The sequence below is a fragment of the Euprymna scolopes genome, chromosome 46, assembly GCF_053919585.1.
Source record: "Euprymna scolopes isolate OS-2025 chromosome 46, ASM5391958v1, whole genome shotgun sequence".
In the NCBI taxonomy this organism is placed as follows: domain Eukaryota; kingdom Metazoa; phylum Mollusca; class Cephalopoda; order Sepiida; family Sepiolidae; genus Euprymna; species Euprymna scolopes.
In genome coordinates, this window is record NC_136527.1 from 128,274,009 (window position 1) to 128,299,560 (window position 25,552).

Below are 25,552 nucleotides of genomic sequence, written 5' to 3' on the forward strand. Positions count from 1 at the left end.
CTCTGTCGAAAATTATATGTGTATGTTATGTTTCTGGGGGCAAAAAAATTTAACAAAACAATAAAAAAAAAGAAAAGAAAATGGGCAGATAACTCTTGTTACTTCCGCTCTTAAAACGTTTAAATACATGTACTATCTGATCCGACCTGGTGTTGCCTGGGAATACTTAGATAATTCTTTGAATTTTCAACTAAAGCTAACTCGTATTTAATACTATAAATAGATACTATATTGTCCGTTTTAAAATATTTCATGTTTTTTTCTAAAACTGACTGGTTTATAATTTTTGTATTTTTTCATTTTATGAATTTTATAATTCCTTTTTTTTTTTTTTTTCAATTTCAATACTTTTTTCTTAAAGTGTCTGGTTTATAATTTTTGTTTTTATATTTTTAATATGTTTTTATTATTTCATTTTATAAATTTTATAATTATAAAATAATTTAAAATTTTATAATTATTTTTTAATTATAGGGGTTTTCTTGATTATAAAAAACCTGTCAGCCATTATTGGCCTGAATTTGCGCAGAACGGAAAAGAGGACATCACCGTTGAAATGCTTGTTAGTCATCAGGTAACGTATGTTTTTTTTTTCAATTTCATAAGATTATATAATTACTAGCAGGGGTACCCGGCGTTGCTCGGATGTTTCGAGGTGTGTGCGGTTTTGAGTAAACCAAAACAAAAGAATAAAGTACCAGAAGTGTCTTCCTGAGACTGTTCATAATGTTCCCATTGTGGAAAAACAATCAACAACTTTTTATCGACTTAAAAGTGAGATATTATTAATGTGTAGTAATGTATTTTATTTCAATATTCATAAACAGTGAAACAAAGTCGATAAAAAGTTGTTACTATGGCAACGAAAACATGTCCTTACAAAGAAAGAAAGAAAGAAAATAAAAGAACGGAAGGAAAGAGCAAAACGGAAGTTGTGTTTGTGAAAGTAAGTTTGGTGCGTTTCACGTAAATGTAAATCCAGGTTTTCATAAAACTGTAATCATGCGGGTTATAACGAAATCGAAGTAATGTAATTGTGAATTCAATTCCAAGTAACGGATTGTGGTCTGTTTTAATTTAATATTATTATAATAAATGCTTTATGTTTATGTTTTATGCTAATCAATGGCAAAGTAACCGTGGTTCATTTCAGCGTAAGTCCAGACCAGTTTTTAGATAAATTCTAACCGGTGATCGGTTTTAAATGTCTCCTGTGAACGTTCTGGAACGGTGTAAGTGAGTGGCGGTGGTAGGATGAATTTGTTAGAGAGAGTATACTTTACTACTTCCATTAAATGTAACCGATTTTTACAGTGGACTCTCACCAGACAGAATATAGGAAACTCTGATCAGCAAGATACTGGACAGCTAATAAGCCTATAACATACGACAGATGTCGCGATTCAGTTTGTGAATGATACGGCTGCACTAAATGTATACAGGTGCAGTCCTATAAATGTCAAAGTCGGAGGGGAAAAATGAGTTCATTTTATTTATATAGATAGAGAAGAGAAGAGATTAAAATTTTTTTGAACGTAAGATCCCTTAGCACAATGAAAATAAGATAGAGGAAACTTAGTACAATGAAAATAAGACATAGGAAGTTATTTTGAATGTAAGATCCCTTAGCACAATGAAAATATGGCAGAGGAAGTTATTTTGAATGTAAGATCCCTTATCACAATGAAAATAAGACAGAGAAAGCTTTTTTGAATGTAAGATCTCTTATCACAATGAAAATAAAACAGAGGAAGCTTTTTTAATGTAAGATCCCATAGCACAATAAAAATAAGACAGACGAAGGTATTTTGCACAATGAAAATCAGATAAAGGAAGCTATTTTGAATGAAAGATCTCTTAGTACAATGAGAATAAGAAAGAAAGGAAGCTATTTTGAATGTAAGATCTCTTAGCACAGTGAAAATGAGAGACCAAGTTATTTTGAATGTAAGATCCCTGAAAATAAGACAGAGGAAGTTATTTTGAATGAAAATGTGACAGTGTGGTGTTTCATCATAGAACGGAAGACAGACCAAAACCTCTTTACTAGGCTTTACAGAACTAATTTCACAGCTAATAATAAACGTAAGAGCAAATAGTAAACGTGAGAGCAAATAATCAGCAGTTGAAGAAGAAGAAAAACTCAGCCCTTTTTAAAAGGAAAAGGAACGTCTGCAAAATCACTTTTACTTTAAATATAACAATCGATTTTGAATGTAAGATCCCTTAGCACAATGAAAATGAGACAGACCAAGTAATTTTGAATGTAAGACCCATTAGCACAATGAAAGTAAGACACAGGAAATTACTTTGAATACAAGATTCCTTAGCACAATGAAAATAAGATAGAGGAAGGTTTTTTGAATGCAAGATCCCTTAGCACAATGAAAATAAGATAGATGAAGCTATTTTGAATGTAAGATCCCTCAGCACAATGAAAATATATTTTTTTAATTAATTTTTTTTTTATTACATTTTCACCCCAAACAAGGCACATTGCCACTTTGGTGCAGGGGGCTACTATCAGGGCTGCAACTACTGAGGCACTATGTCGGGATTTGGGCAGCAAGATGTTAGTTCACATTACACTTGAACTTCTGCATGTCAGTACAGGTAGGGAAGTAGGAACCTGGAATGGAATTCCAGAGTCTAGCAGTTCTCGGGAACAAACTACTGGAGTAGAAAGATCTTTTACATTTAGGGATCTCTACTGTGTGGGGGTGGGATTTAGCTGTCAGGTCTGTCGAGGGTGTTCACGTCGTGGGGGCACAAGTGTCTGCAGTTCGTCAGAGCGTTCACCATTAAAATACTTGTAGAACATGCAGAGGGATGCAACGTTTCGTCGATGGGACAAAGGCAGAAGCTTAGATGCCAGTTCAGGGCCTATAAGATTTGCGACTCTCTTTTGAACCTTGTCTAGGAGAGAGAGACTAGTAGCAGATGCACCAGCCAAAATATGACAGCAATACTCCATACATGGGCGAATGGTGGCCTTATAGAGGTACAGGATACTTTCAGGTGTCAATAGTTTTCTAGCACAGTAGAGAGAGCCTACCTTTTTCGCAGCGGCCCTGGCAATATTTTCAATATAATTGTTCCAACCCATATGAACGTTAGGCCAAGCAGTTTGAAAGATGTACTCTCAGACAAGGGGTCACTGGCCATTGAGAAGGTTTCTTGTAGTTATTGAAGGAAACCAGCTTAGTACTGGCAGCATTGAATGTGACCATTCATTTATGTCCCCATTCCACTACAGATTGGAGGTCATCTGTAAGATCCCTTAGCACAATGAACATAAGACTGAGGAATCTATTTTGAATGTAAGAAGCCTGAGCACAATGAAAATAAGACAGAGGAAGTTATTTTGAATGTAAGATCCCTTAGCACAATGAAAATAAGACAGACGAAGCTATTTTGAATGTAAGATCCCTTAGCACAATGAAAATAAGGCAGAAGTTATCTTGAATGTAAGATCTCTTAGCACAATGAAAATGAGGCAGAAGAAGTTATTTTGAATGTAAGATCCCTTAGCAAAATGAAAATAAGACAGAGGAAGCTATTTTGAATATAAGATCCCTTAGCACAATGAAAATAAGACAGAGGAATCCATTTTGAATGTAAGATACCTTGGCACAATGAAAATAAGACAGAGAAAGTTATTTTGAATGTAATAACACTTAGCACAATGAAAATAACATAGATGAAGTGTTTTAAATATAAGATCCCTCAGGACTATGAAAATAAGATAGAGGAATATATTTTGAAAGTAAGATCCCATAGCACAATAACACCAGAACAGAGGGAGCTGTTTTGAATGTGGTATCCATTAGCAGAATGAAAATAAGACAGGGAAAGTTTTTTCAATGTAAGATCAATTAGCATAAGGAAAAATAAGACATAGGAAGTTATTTTGAATGTAGTATCTCTTACCACAATGAAAATAAGACAAAGGATGCCATTTTGAATGTAAGGTTCCTTACCACAATGAAAATAGGACAGAGAAAGTTTTTTTGAATGTCAGATCCCTTAGCACAATGAAAATCAGACTGAAGTAGCTATTTTGATTGTAAAAAGTCTTAGCACAATGAAATTAAGACAGGAGAAGCTATTTTGAATGTAAGATCCCTTAGCACAATGAAAATAAGACAGGGGAAGCTTTTTGAATGAAAGATCTCTTAGCACAATGAAAATAAGACAGGAGAAGCTATTTTGAATGCAAGATCCCTTAGCACAATGAAAATAAGGCAGAGGAAGGTATTTTGAATGTAATATCCCTTAGCACAATGAAAATAAAACAGAGGAAGCTTACTTTCCGGCTTTATGGTCGTCTTCAAGTCCAACGTAAACAAATTCTAATTTACCAAATTTCCCCTACTAACAATTACTACGTCACTGTTCCATTTACCACTGTACACTTATTAACCCTTATCCTTGAGTTGCCTCTGGAACTTGATAAGTGGTGACTCCTTTGTAAAAAAGCATACAATAACGAAATAGAAACGTAGGCCACATACAATAACGGATTGAAAATTGTATACCGCCTACCATAATGGAATTTAAAAAACGTAGGCCACGTAGTATAAGAATTAAAAATAGGCTACATATATAGGCAGTATATTCTTCAGACAGCCCATTGACAGTTTGGAAGCTGATTCAAAGGTGAAACCAGTGAGCGGACTGTTATATTGCATATCCCTCCATATTTTCATGAACAAACCGAAAACCAGCAAGGGCAACGACAGCAACAATAATGGCGACACTAGGACAAATCTGTTCGTCGGTACAACGCAAATGAACACAATAAATACACATGACAACTTCAAATCCCATTTCTTTAGATACACACATAATTAGAATAACTCGCACCTTACTTCCACAAAGAAAACCGCCAGAGAAAGCTGCACAGCAAAGACAAAACCAAAATACCAAACACACACATCACAGTAAATGTAACTCCTAAGCATATAAACACCAATATATAATTCACATAACAATACAACCATACAACACTGACTAGATTACATTCACAATTTTATTAGCTTCAAATCGATATAACACATGCATACATACACAAAACAGACAGTTCACTACAACACATTATAGCACGCAAAACAAACACAATCATAAAGCAAACTCCGGCCAGCGATTAAAAAAAATTTATGTGCTCCTACTACGTCCGCTTCATCAATATATAAATACCAGCCTTTTCGACAACAGACAGACCGACCCTAGCATGGCATGCTGTGAACGCGCTCCGTCGTCAGCCAGCACCCGGCCCCTCCTCAGTGATATCAGACTCGGAGTGTAGTACACCAGCATCGCTCGCCGCTACCGTCTCGTCCGCGATCCTGATACAAGCCCCTTTCCTTCTTCGACTGATACCAAATCATCACCTCTCACCAACCCCACTCGTGCTACCAAGACTTGAAGCTTACTACGTACAGCCAGCATCGCCCGCCGCCACCATCTCACCCGCGATCCTGATACAAGCCCCTTTTCTTTCTTCGGCTGATACCGAATCACCATCTCTTACCAACCCCGCCGAGCGACATCAGCTTACAAGTATCGCCGGACACGCTAAACCACATTCCTGCCATCACCACCCCGCACCCAACCGAATCCAAAGAACTTTGATTGTTGACATGTGTATCTCAATACCCGACTGGCCATCATAATGACGACGCCTTAAATCTTTAACTTGGTGAGAAATAAAATATATAATTATTAACCTTACTCGGTCGTCTGTATTTTTCTTGTTTATTTCACTGGTGTCAGAAGTGTACAGCAAGTTAAATATGGAGGACTATACAAGCTTTACACGGACCAAACTTTTCACCCTCATTAGAGAGCAGAAAACACTCCTATTCAATCTGGAGATCGGCAGCACAGCCATCCGAATGTGCGATTCGAGAAGTCCAAACCGACATAGACGACATGTTGCCGGCTTTAAAACTAACGACTTCAACAGCAACCCATACGAATCAGAAAGAAAATGATTACAGTTTGGTTATCCGTCAACAAGCCATCCGGGATGTCATGAAACAGCAGAAACTATTCCGCCCAGGGGATACGTCAAAAAATTCATCATGGCATTGAACAAAGCCTACACCATCCACATGACACCAGAACTGGATAGATATCCCAGCCTGGAGGGCGAGTTCCTCAAGTCTGTGATCAACAGATGATCGATTCAAAAACAGACTCATCCACTTTCAAAGCACTAAAAGAATATCTACAAGCGGCCCATGGCAGCCAGATGACGAACTTCCAACACCTCAGTCGAGCCTGGGACCAGGAACGACAAGACGGGGAAAAGTTGACTGACTTCACGGGCCATCTGGAAAACACCCTGAGAGAAGCAGCTGTCCACATGAAAACAAAATACAAAAAGGACAAAAACACGGAATTGACCGTGGATGGGCTTGTATCCATCATAGGTGCAATGCTGATGAGTGAAAACGTAAAGGTCTAGAATTCAAACCTTTACCCCCACCTCGTTAGAACAATGGACAACCACTATAGCGCAACTGGCATAGCCTGCGAAGCCCAAAGATACATCAATCATGGCGTAAAATCCGACGTCACTGCTGCTCTTGAAACCACATACTACTCGCAAAAACCGCAGCAGTCTTGTCACAGAGACAGCGCACTCAAGACAAACCTACCAACCCGATCCAATGGACAGTCTCACCAGTACCAAACAAGCCTCAACAACCAACCAAAATATGGCCGTCATCAAACACCAACACCCGCCACATACTCCATTGTGCAAGAATTACCTCAGGGGACGACCGTGCTTCCGTGGACAAAACTGCCCATATCGGAAGCTATTTTGAATGTAAGATCCCTTAGCACAATGGAAATAAGACCTAGAAGTTATTTTGAATGTAAGATCCCTTAGCACAATGAAAATAAGACCTAGAAGATATTTTGAATGTAATATCCCTTAGCACAATGAAAATAAGAAAGACGAAGTTATTTTGAATGTAAGATCCCTTAGCACAATGAAAATAAGACCTAGAAGATATTTTGAATGTAATATCCCTTAGCACAATGAAAATAAGACCTAGAAGTTATTTTGAATGTAAGATCCCTTAGCACAATGAAAATAAGACCTAGAAGATATTTTGAATGTAATATCCCTTAGCACAATGAAAATAAGACCTAGAAGATATTTTGAATGTAATATCCCTTAGCACAATGAAAATAAGACCTAGAAGTTATTTTGAATGTAAGATCCCTTAGCACAATGAAAATAAGACCTAGAAGATATTTTGAATGTAATATCCCTTAGCACAATGAAAATAAGACCTAGAAGATATTTTGAATGTAATATCCCTTAGCACAATGAAAATAAGACCTAGAAGTTATTTTGAATGTAAGATCCCTTAGCACAATGAAAATAAGACCTAGAAGATATTTTGAATGTAATATCCCTTAGCACAATGAAAATAAGACCTAGAAGATATTTTGAATGTAATATCCCTTAGCACAATGAAAATAAGACCTAGAAGTTATTTTGAATGTAAGATCTCTTAGCACAATGAAAATAAGACCTAGAAGATATTTTGAATGTAATATCCCTTAGCACAATAAAAATAAGACCTAGAAGTTATTTTGAATGTAAGATCCCTTAGCACAATGAAAATAAGACAGAGGAAGCTATTTTGAATGTATGATCCCTTAGCACAATGAAAATAAGACAGAGGAAGTTATTTTGAATGTATGATCCCTTAGCACATAAAAATGAGACAGAGGAAGTTATTTTGAATGTAAGATCCCTTAGCACAATGAAAATAAGACAGAGGAAGTTATTTTGAATGTAAGATCCCTTAGCACAATGAAAATAAGACCTAGAAGTTATTTTGAATGTAAGATCCCCTAGCACAATGAAAATAAGACCTAGAAGATATTTTGAATGTAATATCCCTTAGCACAATGAAAATAAGAAAGACGAAGTTATTTTGAATGTAAGATCCCTTAGCACAATGAAAATAAGACCTAGAAGATATTTTGAATGTAATATCCCTTAGCACAATGAAAATAAGAAAGACGAAGTTATTTTGAATGTAAGATCCCTTAGCACAATGAAAATAAGACCTAGAAGTTATTTTGAATGTAAGATCCCTTAGCACAATGAAAATAAGACCTAGAAGATATTTTGAATGTAATATCCCTTAGCACAATGAAAATAAGACCTAGAAGATATTTTGAATGTAATATCCCTTAGCACAATGAAAATAAGACCTAGAAGATATTTTGAATGTAATATCCCTTAGCACAATGAAAATAAGACCTAGAAGTTATTTTGAATGTAAGATCTCTTAGCACAATGAAAATAAGACCTAGAAGATATTTTGAATGTAATATCCCTTAGCACAATAAAAATAAGACCTAGAAGTTATTTTGAATGTAAGATCCCTTAGCACAATGAAAATAAGACAGAGGAAGCTATTTTGAATGTATGATCCCTTAGCACAATGAAAATAAGACAGAGGAAGTTATTTTGAATGTAAGATCCCTTAGCACATAAAAATAAGACAGAGGAAGTTATTTTGAATGTAAGATCCCTTAGCACAATGAAAATAAGACAGAGGAAGTTATTTTGAATGTAATATCCCTTAGCACAATGAAAATAAGACCTAGAAGTTATTTTGAATGTAAGATCCCCTAGCACAATGAAAATAAGACCTAGAAGATATTTTGAATGTAATATCCCTTAGCACAATGAAAATAAGAAAGACGAAGTTATTTTGAATGTAAGATCCCTTAGCACAATGAAAATAAGACCTAGAAGATATTTTGAATGTAATATCCCTTAGCACAATGAAAATAAGAAAGACGAAGTTATTTTGAATGTAAGATACCTTAGCACAATGAAAATAAGACCTAGGAGATATTTTGAATGTAATATCCCTTAGCACAATGAAAATAAGAAAGACGAAGTTATTTTGAATGTAAGATACCTTAGCACAATAAAAGTTGACTGACTTTGCGGGCCGTCTGGAAAACACCCAAATACAAAAAGGACAAAAACACGGAATTGACCGTGGATGGGATTATATCCATCATAGGCGCAATGCTGATGCGTGAAAACGTAAAGGTCTGGAATTCAAACCTCCCGTGGACAAAACTGCCCATATCGTCACCCATCTCACACCCAAGCACAGACCCACATCGCAACAGAGGATGATGACCTATGCACAAAAGAGCATTTTCGCTTCGGGCAGGACGAGTTGTGATGCCCCGTCCACCCTATTCCATCACTAGCCATCACATCTTCAATCACCACTCATAAAATCCACCTTCATCATAAACGACATACACTTCTCTGGGATCGTGATGCCAGACTCGGGATGCTCCACATGCATCATACCTATATCACAGCTTGCCGGAGAAGCTAAGAAATATATGACCCACACAGATGTACGGGTGAAAGGTATAATGGCAGAAAGTGTTATGTTGAATGCAATTTTGGACGAACTGATACTCTGTAGTAATCTTTTATCGGAAGAATGTTAACTTGACTGCCGGAGTCCATTTTAAATTGTATGTTCGTCCCATTGACTTGTAAATTAATGTTCCAATCTTCAAGCATTTGTGGATTTTTGTTACTTTTTTTCTCCTTCGATGAGAATTCGTCTGGCTGAGGCCCCGTGTTTTGACAAGCTTCTGGGTTTGACCTTTACTCCTGATCTGAAATGGAACACGTACATCAAGTCTGTTGCCAAGGTCGCTTGAAAAATGGTGGGATCCTTCTACCGCTCCAGAAGATATCTCACTACTGATGCAATTCTCTATCTATATAAAAGCCAAGTACGTCCAAGGATGGAATACTGTTGCCATATCAGTTCCACCTACAATTTCTTGGCCTTTTGGTCAAGATCAAAGTGTAGTATCTGTTCTTCAGATGCTGCACTTCATTTTCTTGTTCTCATTCGGTGGAGGAGAAATTCTTCACGACTGAGACAATTTTTATTTCTGTACCTTTTCTCCACGTTAAAAAACGACCCTGGTGTCTAACTCTGTCCCGTGGGGAGGCATAGTAAATAGGTACTGTTGCCATATCTGGGCAGGAGCGGCTAAAAACAGCCTATCATGCCTTGACAGAGTACAAAATAGACTTCGTGGCTTAGTGGGGGATGCCCTTTTCTCTACCCTCCCACAGAAGAGACGTTGCGAGCCTATCCTTGTTTTATCGTTATTTTCATGGCAGGTGCTCGTCTGAACTCCAATCTCTGGTCCCCCCTCGCCAATCTTTCACGAAAAACACCCGTCTAGCTGAATCCACTGTGAAAAATTTCCCCCACTCTATATCTGTGCCTAAATCAAAACGTAGATTCCATGAACAAAGCTTCTTTCTTAGAACTGCACGCCTGTGGAACTCTGTTCCGTCTGCCTGCTGTCCTCTGGACTACAACTTGGATGTCTTCAAGTCCAACGTTAACAAATTCCTAATGAATCGCCCCCTTAAGTAAACACTTCATCAAATCCCCACACTAACGTAATGTAATTGCGATAACCCTTATCCCTGAGTGGCTTCCGGGCCTTGATAAGTGGTGATCACTGTGTAAAAAAAACAAAAAAACATAATTTTCATAATTATCATCGTCTGTAGAAGATGCCTCACTGTCTTCCTGGTGCACTTTCTGTACTACCCTTTTAGCAGAACATCTACTCGCAAATGATTTTGTCTCTTGCATTTATTGTGAGAATGAACAGAATCTACAGTTTGTTATTTTGTCGTGACTGTAATTATTATTTATTAAGACAGAGGAAGCTATTTTGAATGTAAGATCCCTTAGCACATAAAAATGAGACAGAGGAAGTTATTTTGAATGTAAGATCCCTTAGCACAATGTAAATAAGACAGAGGAAGTTATTTTGAATGTAAGATCCCTTAGCACATAAAAATAAGACAGAGGAAGTTATTTTGAATGTAAGATCCCTTAGCACAATGTAAATAAGACAGAGGAAGTTATTTTGAATGTAAGATCCCTTAGCACAATGAAAATAAGACAGAGGAAGCTATTTTGAATGTAAGATCCCTTAGCACATAAAAATAAGACAGAGGAAGTTATTTTGAATGTAAGATCCCTTAGCACAATGTAAATAAGACAGAGGAAGTTATTTTGAATGTAAGATCCCTTAGCACAATGAAAATAAGACCTAGAAATTATTTTGAATGTAAGATCCCTTAGCACAATGGAAATAAGACCTAGAAATTATTTTGAACGTAAGATCCCTTAGCACAATGGAAATGAGACAGAGGAAGTTATTTTGAATGTAAGATCCCTTAGCACAATGAAAATAATACCTAGAAATTATTTTGAATGTAAGATCGCTTAGCACAATGAAAATAAGAGAGACAAAGTTATATTGAATGTAATATCCCTTAGCACAATGAAAAGTAGACAGAGGAAGCTTTTTTGAATGTAAGATCCCTTAGCACAATGAAAATAATACCTAGAAATTATTTTGAATGTAAGATCGCTTAGCACAATGAAAATAAGAGAGACAAAGTTATATTGAATGTAATATCCCTTAGCACAATGAAAAGTAGACAGAGGAAGTTATTTTGAATGTAAGATCCCTTAGCACAATGAAAATAAGACCTAGAAGTTATTTTGAATGTAAGATCCCTTAGCACAATGGAAATGAGACAGAGGAAGTTATTTTGAATGTAAGATCCCTTAGCACAATGAAAATAAGACCTAGAAGTTATTTTGAATGTAATATTCCTTAGCACAATGTAAATAAACCTAGAAGTTATTTTGAATGTAAGATCCCTTAGCACAATGAAAATAAGACCTAGAAATTATTTTGAATGTAAGATCCCTTAGCACAATGGAAATAAGACAGAGGAAGCTATTTTGAATGTAAGATCCCTTAGCACAATGGAAATGAGACAGAGGAAGTTATTTTGAATGTAAGATCCCTTAGCACAATGTAAATGAGACAGAGGAAGTTATTTTGAATGTAAGATCCCTTAGCACAATGGAAATAAGACAGAGGAAGTTATTTTGAATGTAAGATCCCTTAGCACAATGAAAATAAGACAGAGGAAGTTATTTTGAATGTAAGATCCCTTAGCACAATGGAAATGAGACAGAGGAAGTTATTTTGAATGTAAGATCCCTTAGCACAATGTAAATAAGACCTAGAAGTTATTTTGAATGTAAGATCCCTTAGCACAATGAAAATAAGACAGAGGAAGTTATTTTGAATGTAAGATCCCTTAGCACAATGAAAATAAGACCTAGAAGTTATTTTGAATGTAAGATCCCTTAGCACAATGGAAATAAGACAGAGGAAGTTATTTTGAATGTAAGATCCCTTAGCACAATGTAAATAAGACCTAGAAATTATTTTGAATGTAAGATCCCTTAGCACAATGAAAATAATACCTAGAAATTATTTTGAATGTAAGATCCCTTAGCACAATGAAAATAAGACCTAGAAGTTATTTTGAATGTAAGATCCCTTAGCACAATGTAAATAAGACCTAGAAGTTATCTTGAATGTAAGATCCCTTAGCACAATGAAAATAAGACAGAGGAAGTTATTTTGAATGTAAGATCCCTTAGCACAATGAAAATAAGACCTAGAAATTATTTTGAATGTAAGATCCCTTAGCACAATGGAAATAAGACCTAGAAATTATTTTGAACGTAAGATCCCTTAGCACAATGGAAATGAGACAGAGGAAGTTATTTTGAATGTAAGATCCCTTAGCACAATGAAAATAAGACCTAGAAATTATTTTGAATGTAAGATCGCTTAGCACAATGAAAATAAGAGAGACAAAGTTATATTGAATGTAATATCCCTTAGCACAATGAAAAGTAGACAGAGGAAGCTTTTTTGAATGTAAGATCCCTTAGCACAATGGAAATAAGACCTAGAAATTATTTTGAATGTAAGATCCCTTAGCACAATGTAAATGAGACCTAGAAGTTATTTTGAATGTAATATTCCTTAGCACAATGTAAATAAACCTAGAAGTTATTTTGAATGTAATATCCCTTAGCACAATGGAAATGAGACAGAGGAAGTTATTTTGAATGTAAGATCCCTTAGCACAATGAAAATAAGACCTAGAAGTTATTTTGAATGTAATATCCCTTAGCACAATGTAAATAAGACCTAGAAGTTATTTTGAATGTAATATCCCTTAGCACAATGTAAATAAACCTAGAAGTTATTTTGAATGTAATATCCCTTAGCACAATGGAAATGAGACAGAGGAAGTTATTTTGAATGTAAGATCCCTTAGCACAATGAAAATAAGACCTAGAAGTTATTTTGAATGTAAGATCCCTTAGCACAATGTAAATAAACCTAGAAGTTATTTTGAATGTAATATCCCTTAGCACAATGAAAAGTAGGCCGTCTGGAAAACACCCAAATGCAAAAAGGACAAAAACACGGAATTGAACGTGGATGGGATTGTATCCATCATAGGCGCAATGCTGATGCGTGAAAACGTAAAGGTCTGGAATTCAAACCTTCCGTGGACAAAACTGCCCATATCGTCACCCATCTCACACCCAAGCACAGACCCATATCGCAACAGAGGATAATGACCTACGCACAAAAGAGCATTTTTCGCTTTGGGCAGGACGAGTTGTGTCTTCCTGGTGCACTTTATGTACTACTCGCAAAATGATTTTTTTTTTTTTTTTTTTTTTTTTTTTTTTTTTTTTTACATAGGCATCACCACATTATCAAGGCCCAGAGGCCACTCAAGGATAAGGGTTAAAGAGTGTACAGTAGAAGTTGGTCAATATAGTAATCATTAGTAATGAAAATTTGGTAAATTTAATAACTTATATGGAACGGCTCATCAAGAACTTATTTACTTTAGACTTGAACAAAACCATATTGTAGTCAGCCGGAAAGCAGGAAAACGGAAGACAATTCCACAGGCGTGCAGTTCTAAGAAAGAAGCTTTGTTCATGGAATCTACGTTTAGGTTTAGGCACAGATAAAGAGTGGGGGAAATTATTGATAGTGTTTACAGCTAGACGAGTGTTTCTTGTGAAAGTTTGGCGAGGGGGGACCATAGATTGAAGCTCAGTTGAACACTTTCCATGAAAATAACGATACATCAGAGACAAACTCGCAACATCTCTTCTGTGAGATAGAGGTTGCAAGGAGGAGAAAAGGACATCTCCTACGAGGCTACGAAGTCTATTTTGAACTCTATCAAGGCAGGATTTTGTCGTGACTGTAATTATTATTTGAAGCGTGCGGTAAATCACTTCCGTTGTTGTGGTTGATTAGTAATTTCCTTTTCTACAGACTTTTTTTTATTTTTTTTGTAAAGTTCACCGATTTTAATTATTTATGTAATGCCCCCACTCTTTGTCCAGTTAATTCAGCCGTTCGACCCGCTTTTATAAAAGATTGTGCTAAGGGATCTTGCATTCAAAATAGCTTCCTCCGTCTTATTTTCATTGTACTAATGGGTCTTAGATTCAAGATAATTCCTGTCTTTTTTTTTCATTGTGCTATGGGATCTGACATCTCAAATATATATTCAAAACAGCTGCCTCTTTTTTATTTTCATTGTGCTAAGGGATCTTACATCGAAAAAAAAAGCTTCCTCTTTCTTATTTTCATTGTGCTAAGGAATTTTACATTCAAAATAACTTCCTCTGTCTTATTTTCATTGTGCTAATGGGTCTTAGATTCAAGATAATTCCTCTCCTATTTTAATTGTAATAAGGAAATTTCCTGTCTTTTTTTCATTGTGCTATGGGATCTGACATCTCAAATAGCTTCATTGGTCTTATTTTCATTGTGGTAAAGGATCTTGTAGTCACAATTACTTCTTCTGTCTTATTTTCATTGTGGTAAGGGATCTTCATTGAAAACACCTTCCCGCCTTATTTTCATTTTGCTACGGTATCTTACATTCCAAATGCCTTCCTCTGTCCGATTTTCATTGTGCTAAGGGATCTTACATTCAAAATAACTTCCAAAGTTAAATCAGATTCAGCCAATAGTTTTTCTTGTAAACGTGAGTTATTAGTACCTATTATTATTATTACATCACTTATTATGTGAACTAACCTGTGATATCACCATCAGCAATCAGAACTCACCCTAGAAGTTATTTTGAATGTAAGATCTCTTAGCACAATGAAAATAAGAGAGAGGGAGTTATTTTGAATGTAAGATACCTTAGTACAATGAAAATAAGACAGAGGAAGTTATTTTGAATGTAAGATACCTTAGTACAATGAAAATAAGACGGACAAAGTTTTTTTTTTATGTAAGATTCCTTAGCACAATGACAATAAGACAGAGGAACTTATTTTTAATCTAATATCCCTAAGCACAATAAAAATAATACAGAGAAGTTATTTTTTATCCAAGACAGACAAGTTCTATTTGATGGACTGTTTATGGACAATGGCCCCGCTTTTCGATCAGAAGCCTTTAAAGAGGTGTGTGATAGGTGGGGAGTAAGGCAATTTTTTAGGGCAGCGTATAGGCCGAGTACCTATTATTATTACATCACTTATTATGCCCTCGGTGAACTAACCTGTGACATCGCCATCAGCAATCAGAACTCACCCACTTTCGAGGAGGTGAATGTGGTGACGACCCAAGCCACACCGATCCTGATCAGCCAAAATGTTTAACACCAGAGCACGCTAAGATCATACCTGATTGACAACCGCAATTCCGCAGTAGAGTTCAGATGCACACTTACCTCAGGCCACACAACACACACGACCACCAACATCATCAGACCATGACCCTCAACCCGCTCTAACCCAGAATCACCTCACAATGGAGCCTCGGACCAATACCCAGACGCTAGAGGAAAAGCTAACTTGGTTGAAGCACAACACCGGGTTATCACTGCCAAATCACCAAAACCGTGATGAATTGGAAGCCACAGCGAACCTTCTCATTAAATACGCCAGCATAATTGGAACAGAGAAAAACAAGGGCACGTTCATCCGACTGATCCGGATACAAACCGAGAGCCGATCTCGCATGAAAATGAGAGAGAGGAAGCTGTTTTGAATGTAATGAAAATAAGACAGAGGATGTTATATTAAATATAGACAGAGGAAGCTATTTGGGATGTAAGATCCCTTAGCACAATTAAAACAGGACAGAGGAAGTTATTTTGAATGTAAGATCGCTTAGCACAATGAAAATAAGAGAGACAAAGTTATATTGAATGTAATATCCCTTAGCATAATGAAAAGTAGACAGAGGAAGCTATTTTGAATGTAATATCCCTTAGCACAATGGAAATGAGACAGAGGAAGTTATTTTGAATGTAATATCCCTTAGAACAATGAAAATAAGACAGAGGAAGTTATTTTGAATGTAAAATCCCTTAGCACAATGAAAATAAGACAGAGGAAGCTATTTTGAATGTAAGATCCCTTAGCACAATGGAAATGAGACAGAGGAAGTTATTTTGAATGTAATATCCCTTAGCACAATGGAAATGAGACAGAGGAAGCTATTTTGAATGTAAAATCCCTTAGCACAATGGAAATAAGACAGAGGAAGCTATTTTGAATGTAAAATCCCTTAGCACAATGGAAATGAGACAGAGGAAGCTATTTTGAATGTAAAATCCCTTAGCACAATGGAAATAAGACAGAGGAAGCTATTTTGAATGTAAAATCCCTTAGCACAATGGAAATGAGACAGAGGAAGCTATTTTGAATGTAATATCCCTTAGCACAATGGAAATGAGACAGAGGAAGTTATTTTGAATGTAAAATCCCTTAGCACAATGGAAATAAGACAGAGGAAGTTATTTTGAATGTAAAATCCCTTAGCACAATGGAAATGAGACAGAGGAAGCTATTTTGAATGTAATATCCCTTAGCACAATGGAAATGAGACAGAGGAAGTTATTTTGAATGTAAAATCCCTTAGCACAATGGAAATAAGACAGAGGAAGCTATTTTGAATGTAAGATCCCTTAGCACAATGGAAATAAGACAGAGGAAGTTATTTTGAATGTAATATCCTTTAGCACAATGGAAATGAGACAGAGGAAGTTATTTTGAATGTAAGATACCGTAGTACAATGAAAATAAGACAGAGGAAGGTGTTTTCAATGAAGATCCCTTACCACAATGAAAATAAGACAGAAGAAGTAATTGTGACTACAAAATCCTTTACCACAATGAAAATAAGACCGAGGAAGCTATTTGAGATGTCAGATCCCATAGCACAATGAAAAAAAAGACAGGAAATATCCTTATTACAATTAAAATAAGAGAGAAATTATCTTGAATCTAAGACCCATTAGCACAATGGAAATAAGACAGAGGAAGTTATTTTGAATGTAAAATTCCTTAGCACAATGAAAATAAGAAAGAGGAAGCTTTTTTTTTTTCGATATAAGATCCCTTAGTACAATGAAAATAAAAAAGAGGCAGCTGTTTTGAATATAAGATCTCTACGAACAATGAAAATAAGACAATTTAAGGTGCCTTAGCACAATGAAAATGAGACAGAGGAAGTTATTTTGAATTTAAGGTGCCTTAGCACAATGGAAATAAGACAGAAGAAGGTATTTTGAATGTAAGATCACTTAGGTTAATGAAAATAAGACAGAAAAGTCGTTTGAACATAAGATCCCTTAGCACAATGAAAATAAGAACGAAGAAGTTATTTTTAATTTAAGGTTCCTTAGCACGATGAAAATAAGACAGAGGAAGGTATTTTGAGTGTAAGATCACTTAGGTTAATGAAAATAAGACAGACGAAGTTATTTTTAATCTAAGAGCCCTTAGCTCAATGAAAATAAGACAGACACGTTGTTTTGAATGTAAGGTCCCTTAGCACAATGAAAATAAGACAGACGTAATTATTTTGTATCTAAGATCTCATAGCACTATGAAAATAAGACAGAGGAAGGTATATAGAGTGTAAGATCCCTTAGGACAATTAAAGTAAGACAGAGGAAGTTGTTTTGAATGTAAGATCCCTTAGCACAAAGAAAATAAGAACAGGAAGATACTTTGAATATAAGACCTCTTATCACAATTTAAATAAGACAGAGGAAGGTATTTTGAATGTAAGATCCCTTAGCACAATGAAAGTAAGACAGAGGAAGCTATTTTGAATGTATGATCCCTTAGCACAATGAAAATAAGACAGAGGAAGTTTTTTTGAATGTAAGATCCCTTAACACAATGAAAATAAGACCGAGGACGGTATTTCGAATGTAAATAGCACAATGAAAATAAGAGAGAGGAAGCTATTTTGAATGTAAGATACCTTAGCACAATGAAAATAAGACAGAGGAAGTTATTTTGAATGTAAGATACCTTAGCACAATGAAAATAAGACGGACAAAGTTTTTTTTATGTAAGATCCCTTAGCACAATGACAATAAGACAGAGGAACTTATTTTGAATCTAATATCCCTAAGCACGATAAAAATAATACAGAGAAGTTATTTTTCATCTAAGACAGACAAGTTCTATTTCAGGGACTGTTTATGGACAATGGCCCCGCTTTTCGATCAGAAGCCTTTAAAGAGGTGTGCGATAGTTGGGGAGTAAGGCAATTTTTGGGGGCAGCATATTGGCCAAGTGGCAATGGGATAGTGGAGAGGAATCATCGCACCATCAAGGCTGCTGCGGAAAAAAAGCAACATTTCACCCATGGAGGCGAAAACCAGACAAAATGAGACAACTGTGTCTCATAGAGCCATCTTTGCATATAAGTGGCGGCATCCGGGCAACAAAACGGTAGGAATTGAGGGTGAAGAAGCTACCATTAAAGTGGACGAGGAGGTGTGCGTAAAGCCCCCAATGCAAAATGTACCACTCGCTAAGGCAGGGGGGGGTCGTAACGGGAATGCAGCCAAAGAACAACGTAATAGTGAATGGCGTTCCCCGGCATATCCTAGACCTGCATCGTGTAACCCTTCCCGTGCGCAGTGATGGCAGTGAAGAGGAGGAAGTCGATATCCACCAAGAAGCTAACGCTGCACCCCAATTCGACAGCCCCACATTGTGGTTCTTTACAACTGGACGAGAATGTCTGTAGTGAACCTGAAAATGTCTACCCCCAAGAAGTTGTCCCCCAGAGGCCTCAACGTGAGAGGAGGAGGCCTGCTTGGATGAAGGATTAGGAAGTGTCTTATTGATCTCAAAGATCAGTTGGGCGTGTGGGGTATATGGTTAGAAAAGAAAAAGAAAAAAAAAGAAACGTACCGGGCGTATCTGCATCGCTCTTTGGGAAAGAAGAAGGAAAGGATGGCCAGCGCATTTGTATACGCCAGGGGCATCTTGGGAAGGTATAGCATGATGGGAGAAGCATTTTTTTCCCCCTGTCTCTTCCTTTTTGTTTTCTAAGCAGAGAAAAATTCCCTGGGGCAGCAGAGAGAAAAGAGTTATGAACATTTTCTCTTGACGTTCGGATTGTGCGGTATGACATTGGTGGCGAGAGGCCAGGTGTGGTCGATTGGAAAAGAAGAGGGCAGAAACGTGCTGTTGTCGAGAGAGTGACTCACTCCTTCCCGAACCCCAGAACCGAATCCTGATTATAACCCTAGAGGAAGTAATTTTGAATGTAAGATCCCTTACCACAATAATAAGACCGACGATGTTTTTTTGAATTTAAGATCCCTTAGCACAATGAAAATAGGACAGAGGACGGTATTTCGAATGTAAAATCCCTTAGCATAATGAAAATAAGACAGAGGAAGCTATTTTGAATGTAAGATGCCCTAGGACAATGAAAATAAGACAGAGGAAGCTATTTTGAATGTAAGATGACCTAGGACAATGAAAATAAGGCAGAGGAACCATTTTGAATGTAAGATCCCTTAGCACAATGAAAATATGATAGATGAAGTTATTTTGAATGTAAGATCTCTTAGCACAATAGAAATAAGACAAAGGAGGTTATTTTGAATGATAAAAATGTGGAAATAGGATCCCTAACTTGTGGTCTTGTTTGTTTCATTTTTTTTATCGCCAAGAAAAAAAATATGTTAATTCATAATTTTTTAACTAGCATTTTTTATTTTTTATTTTTAGCAAATTATTTTTTTTTAAATAGAATTTTAAAAGTTAAATTAGGTTTGTTTTACTATACACATAGATTCATAAAAGTTGTTAAAAAAGAAACATAAATAAATGTTATCAAAGATAAGATAAGTTACTCTTCTACCTAGATGGACAAGGTTTAGTCCTGTTGAAACTGAAAATAATTCTGACAACTTATCAGAATATCTTAAATTTTAATGGTAAAAATGTAATTTATTAATACTGTAACTAACTTGTGCTAATCATTTGGGGGAAAAAAAGAAAACAAATGATTAAAATAAATCGTTCATGAATTACATTGCTTGTTTTTTAACATTTGAATTATTAAATATAAATAACATTAATTAAGGGTAGGTATACTGAAGCGGTTAACTCCCCAATATTACCTACTATTTTTGTCTCTTTCTTCAGTCATGCTACAGCGAATTAATCGACTTATTATTTTGTTGTCTGATGTTTGCAATTTCGGGTTTGTATTACTGTACACATAGATTCGAAAAGTTGTCAAAAAACAAATATATAACAAATAAATGTTATCAAAGGCAAGATAAGTTACTTTTCTACCAAACTGGATATATTTTTCGTGTTTTATTCAATGTAACATATTTATTCAGCTCGAAAAACATGCAGTGTTTACCGATGTAATGGAAAATTCAAAATGGCGTCCGACTCTCTCTTTAACACGGTAAGTTTGGGAAAAGGTGTTATAAATAATAAACTAGACAAAATACTGTTAGATATTCGCTCAATATATGTTACCGTGACATAACTTTACATATATTCGGTGTTTTTTAAATAGTATTTTGTCTAGTTTATTTGTTTTTTGACAACTTTTTCGAATCTATGTGTACAGTTATACAAACCCGCAATTTCTTAAAACTATTTACTTTTCAAATGTTACTTTGTTTTCTGGGGGTTTGTGGATGTGATCCTTTAGGTGTCTCAGAATTTTTGTAGGAATTTTTGACACCCCTAACACGAAACTGCGAATAAAATATAAAAAACTCGTAATTTTTCCTTTAAAAGTGGGTTGTTTATTTTCTTTATGGATTATACTTCCAAAATAAACTATTAAAGTTGTTTTAAAAGTAATAGAAATATTTTTTTTATTTTTAAAAAACAGTAATGAATTTTACGAGTAAAATATTTTTCAATTTTTAAACTTTAAAAATCTATCAAAATTTTTCTATTGATTCTATTTTTACGATATTTTCAGGGTCAATGTGAAATTTTATGCTCTTTTCAATAAACTGAATATAATATTTTAGACAAACGTTTTTTTTTAAATTCACGCTCCCCCCATTTTCAAGTGTCTATTAAAAAGCAAATAATTAATTTACTCACCAAAGTTTTATATATCACAAATTGAAGAGAAAAGATCAATAAATAATATATTCAAATTTAAAACCAAAAAAGTAGTGTTTTTTTAGAAATTTACCTGTAAAGTTCGAAGTTTAAAACCTTTTTTTTTAAACCACGTTGTTTGTTTTTTCTTTTTTTTTTTTTTTATGAAACCTTGGTCCTTGCTCCTTTAATTGAAAAAAAAAATAGGGTTTGAATTACATTTTTCGAGTAGTTATAAGCTTGGAAAGACAGGGGGTCGAATAATTCACGCCTCCCATTTTGAAATGTCTATTAAAAAGTAAAAAGGTCAATAAATAATATATTCAAATTTAAAACAAAAAAGTAGTGTTTTTTAGAAATTTACCTGTAAAGTCCGTAGTTTAAAACCTTTTTTTTTAAAAAAAAAAAAACACGTTGTTTGTTTTTTTTTGTTTTTTTTTTAACTTGCAATAACCCTTATCCCTGAGTGGCTTCCGGGCCTTGATAAGTGGTGACCACCGTGTAAAAAAAAAAAGAAAAAGAAACATTTGATTTTGTTTAGTTCTGGAGTGACAAGGATAACCAATGACCCCCAAAATCCCCTCTTTTGAGTTGGCCATGTGCCTAAGTTTTTTGTTCATTGTTGATTTTCAATGTATTTTTAACATGAATAAAGGATTTAATATCTCAAAGTGTAGTATCTGTTTTGCACTAAAGGTAATTTGTTCCAATCAATGGAGGGGAAACCCTCTATACTGGGACAATTATTATTTTTGGTAACCAGAGTGCCCCCTTTTTGCCTACTTTTAGGGAAGCTGGTTTTTACCCCACATTAAAAATGGCCTTGTGCCTAATTTGCTTTGGTGGGGAAGCAAATAAATAAATATATATATATATATATATATATATACATACATATATATATATATATATATATATATATATATATGGGGAAAGAAGATGATTAGTTTATAACTGTACATTTATATTTTTGTGTTAAATGTTAAAGCTTAGAAAGACGAGGTGGAATTATTCACTATTTTTCACGAAATTTCTGACACACCTAGTTCATTATAATTGGATACAAAAATGCATTTTAAGTAAACAGATCACTATTGTGTAATTGCCTGTCAAAATTAATAAAAAATAAATTCAACAAGTCTGAAACATTACAATCACAAAAAAAAAAATCTGTCGAGGAAGCTTTTTTGAATGTAAGATCCCTTAGCACAATGAAAATAAAACAGAGGCAGCTGTTTTAAATATAAGATCACTGTCTATCTATCTGTCTATGTGTATATCTGTCTATCTATCTATCTATCTATCTATCTATTTATCTATCTGTCTATTTGTCTATCTATCTATTTATCTATCTATCGATCTACCTATCTATCTATCTATCTATCTATCTATCTATTTATCTATCCATCTATCTATCTATCTATCTATCTATCTATCTATTTATCTATCCATCTATCTATCTATCTATCTATCTATCTGTCTGTCTGTCTGTCTGTCTGGCTGTCTTTCTATCTATACCGGCTTCCTTCAGTCTTGACAGACTATTGATACCCACCATGAAATTTTTGTGGCAGGAGATATGTTTCTTTTATTGCAGTCAATACCGACTGATGTTTTTTTGTTTGTTTTAGTAAAAATATCAAGTAAAAGGTCTAAAACTTTTTTTCTTTTTTTTTTTGTCATTTTTGGGATTTTTACTAATTTCGACATAACATGTAATTATGTAATAATGTTTTTACTTAAAATGTATTTTTAAGTTTTATTCAAGTATAATGCACACGCATCGTTGATTTTTTGTTGTCATTTTTATTATGCAAATATTTATTTGAATTGCATTTTGCGACAATTTCTTCGGTGATATTATGATCTTAAATTCGTAATTTAATTTTTTATAAAAATTGTGATTTCATAATTTGTCTCTTACACGAGCAAAACCTCCCACTAACCAAATAGCAACACATTAATATTTGTGAAAAAGTAATATTTATTTGCAAAAGTCAGATACATTAATATTCGCAAAATGATAAATAAAACAGACAAATTCATATCTGCACATATTTCCATAATTAATATTTTATCCTGTTACTGCTGCGAAAAAAGTAATTAATAAAATCTGACAATCATTTTTGGAACTAATTAAAAAATGATTTTTTTTTTCCAAACTCTGTAAATTAGAATTTACAATTTATTATTCGACAAAGAATATAATTTGAAACTTATAATTTATTGAGTGTGTGTGTGTGTGTGTGTGTGTGTGTGTGTGTGTGTGTGTGTGTGTGTGTGTGTGTGTGTGTGTGTGTGTGTGTGTGTTAGGGAGTTTCCGTTCTGTCTCCACTTGGATCTTCCGACCACTCTGTTGTATCAATAAAAATAAAACGTAAAACGTCTTCAAACGTACCTCTCCATCATACAGTATATCGACATTCTATGCCAGACTGGGATAGCTTCCGTACATTTATATCAGAGCTACCTCTGCATTCTATGTTTAAAAAGGATGTGTCCTCTATAGTATCAGTCCTGATAGAATGGTTAATTGTAGGTATTGACCGTTTCATACCCTCCAAAAACCTAACAGCCAGCTGTATTTCTCTCCAGAATGGGCTCCTGCCATTGCACACAGAAATCACCTTTTCTATTGCTTCAAACGTAATAGATGTGTGCTCTATCCCAACTATCATCAATGGACCTGAGGTAATCTCGTCAGCATTAGACAAAGCTAAAGTCTTTGCTAAGAAATTTGCAGCTAATTCTACCCTTTGTGACAATAGCCGCCAACCCCCAATATTTCCTCCTGTATCAGAAAACACGCTATGTGATATAAAAATATCAGTATGTGATGTTGCCAAGCTAATCAAAAACCTTGATTCCAGTAAAGCAACCGGCCCTGACGGTATTCCAATTATAGTACTCAAAAAACTTCAACCAGAACTTGCACCCATACTTACAAAACTGTTTAAACGTTGTCTTAAGGAGAATTGCTTCCCATCACTCTGGAAAATCTCATCAGTATGTCCTGTATTTAAGAATTCAAGTGATCGCTCATCTCCCTCTCAGTACAGGCCAATAAGTCTCCTGTGCGTCATGAGTAAGTTGCTGGAATCTGTGTTAAATACAGAAGTAATCAACCATCTCAACAAAAATAACCTTCCCAGTGACACGCAATATGGTTTCCGATCTGCTAGATCTACAGCAGATGTGCTTACAATTATATCTCATAGGATTAGTGAATCTCTCAACGGAGGCAACCTTTCTAGGGCAATTGCTCCTGACATATCAAAAGCCTTTGATAGAGTATGGCATAAAGGTTTACTTCACAAGCTCTCCAGCTATGGTATAGCAGGAAATGTCTTCTCAATTATTAAATCATTTCTCTCTGATAGGTTCATAAGAACAGTAGTTGATGGGCAAAAATCAGAAGCTCACAGTATAAATGCTGTAGTCCCTCAGGGTTCCATCCTGGGTCCAACTCTCTTCCTGATTTACATTAATGATCTTCCAAATCACATACTTACATCATTCGTAGACATTTATGCTGATGACACTACCATCTATGGTAGCACATCTAAGACTGTAAACGACCATGTTCTCTCCGATTCTCTCTCCTCTGATCTTGATCACGTTGTACAATGGGGAAAGGAGTGGCTGGTTACTTTTAATGCATCTAAAACCAAGCTTCTATCTTTACATCATCAACGCTCTGATCCCCATCTGGCATCAATTGAAATGAATGGCTCTCGTCTTGGGGAGGCCTCATGTTTTGACAAGCTTGACCTTTACTCCTGATCTGAAATGGAACACGCACATCAAATCTGTTGCCAAGACCGCTGGAAAAATGGTGGGGTCCTTCTATCGATCCAGTAGGTATCTCACTGCTGATGCAATTCTCTATTTATATAAGAGTCAGGATGGAGTACTTATGCCACATCTGGGCAGGAGCTGCTAGAAATGACTTGTCTTGCCTTAATAGAGTTCAAAATAGACTTTGTAGCCTCGCAGGAGATGTCCTTTTCTCTTCCCTGCAACCTCTTTCTCACAGAAGAAATGTAGCGAGTTTGTCTTTGCTTTATCGTTATTTTCATGGCAAGTGCTCGACATAGATTGAAGTTCAACTCCAATCTATGCCCCCCCCCTCTTCATCAAACTTTCACATGAAA

The 25,552-nt window shown here is 35.3% G+C and overlaps 2 protein-coding genes and 1 pseudogene across 4 annotated transcripts in view; 2 read left to right on the forward strand and 1 right to left on the reverse strand.

Annotated features, from left to right (window-relative positions):
• Positions 1–25,552, reverse strand: part of LOC145271258 (beta-lactamase domain-containing protein 2-like) — a 376,845-nt gene that overhangs the window by 98,735 nt on the left and 252,558 nt on the right. The window lies entirely within an intron of this gene.
• LOC145271259 (beta-lactamase domain-containing protein 2-like) overlaps positions 1–25,552 on the forward strand; it is a 158,579-nt gene that overhangs the window by 17,723 nt on the left and 115,304 nt on the right. Inside the window, exon 3 of the mRNA XM_080126820.1 lies at positions 475–574. Coding sequence (XP_079982946.1) covers positions 475–574 — 100 coding nt within the window. The remainder of the gene's footprint in view (positions 1–474; positions 575–25,552) is intronic.
• LOC145271829 (U2 spliceosomal RNA) lies at positions 9,860–9,992 on the forward strand (annotated as a pseudogene).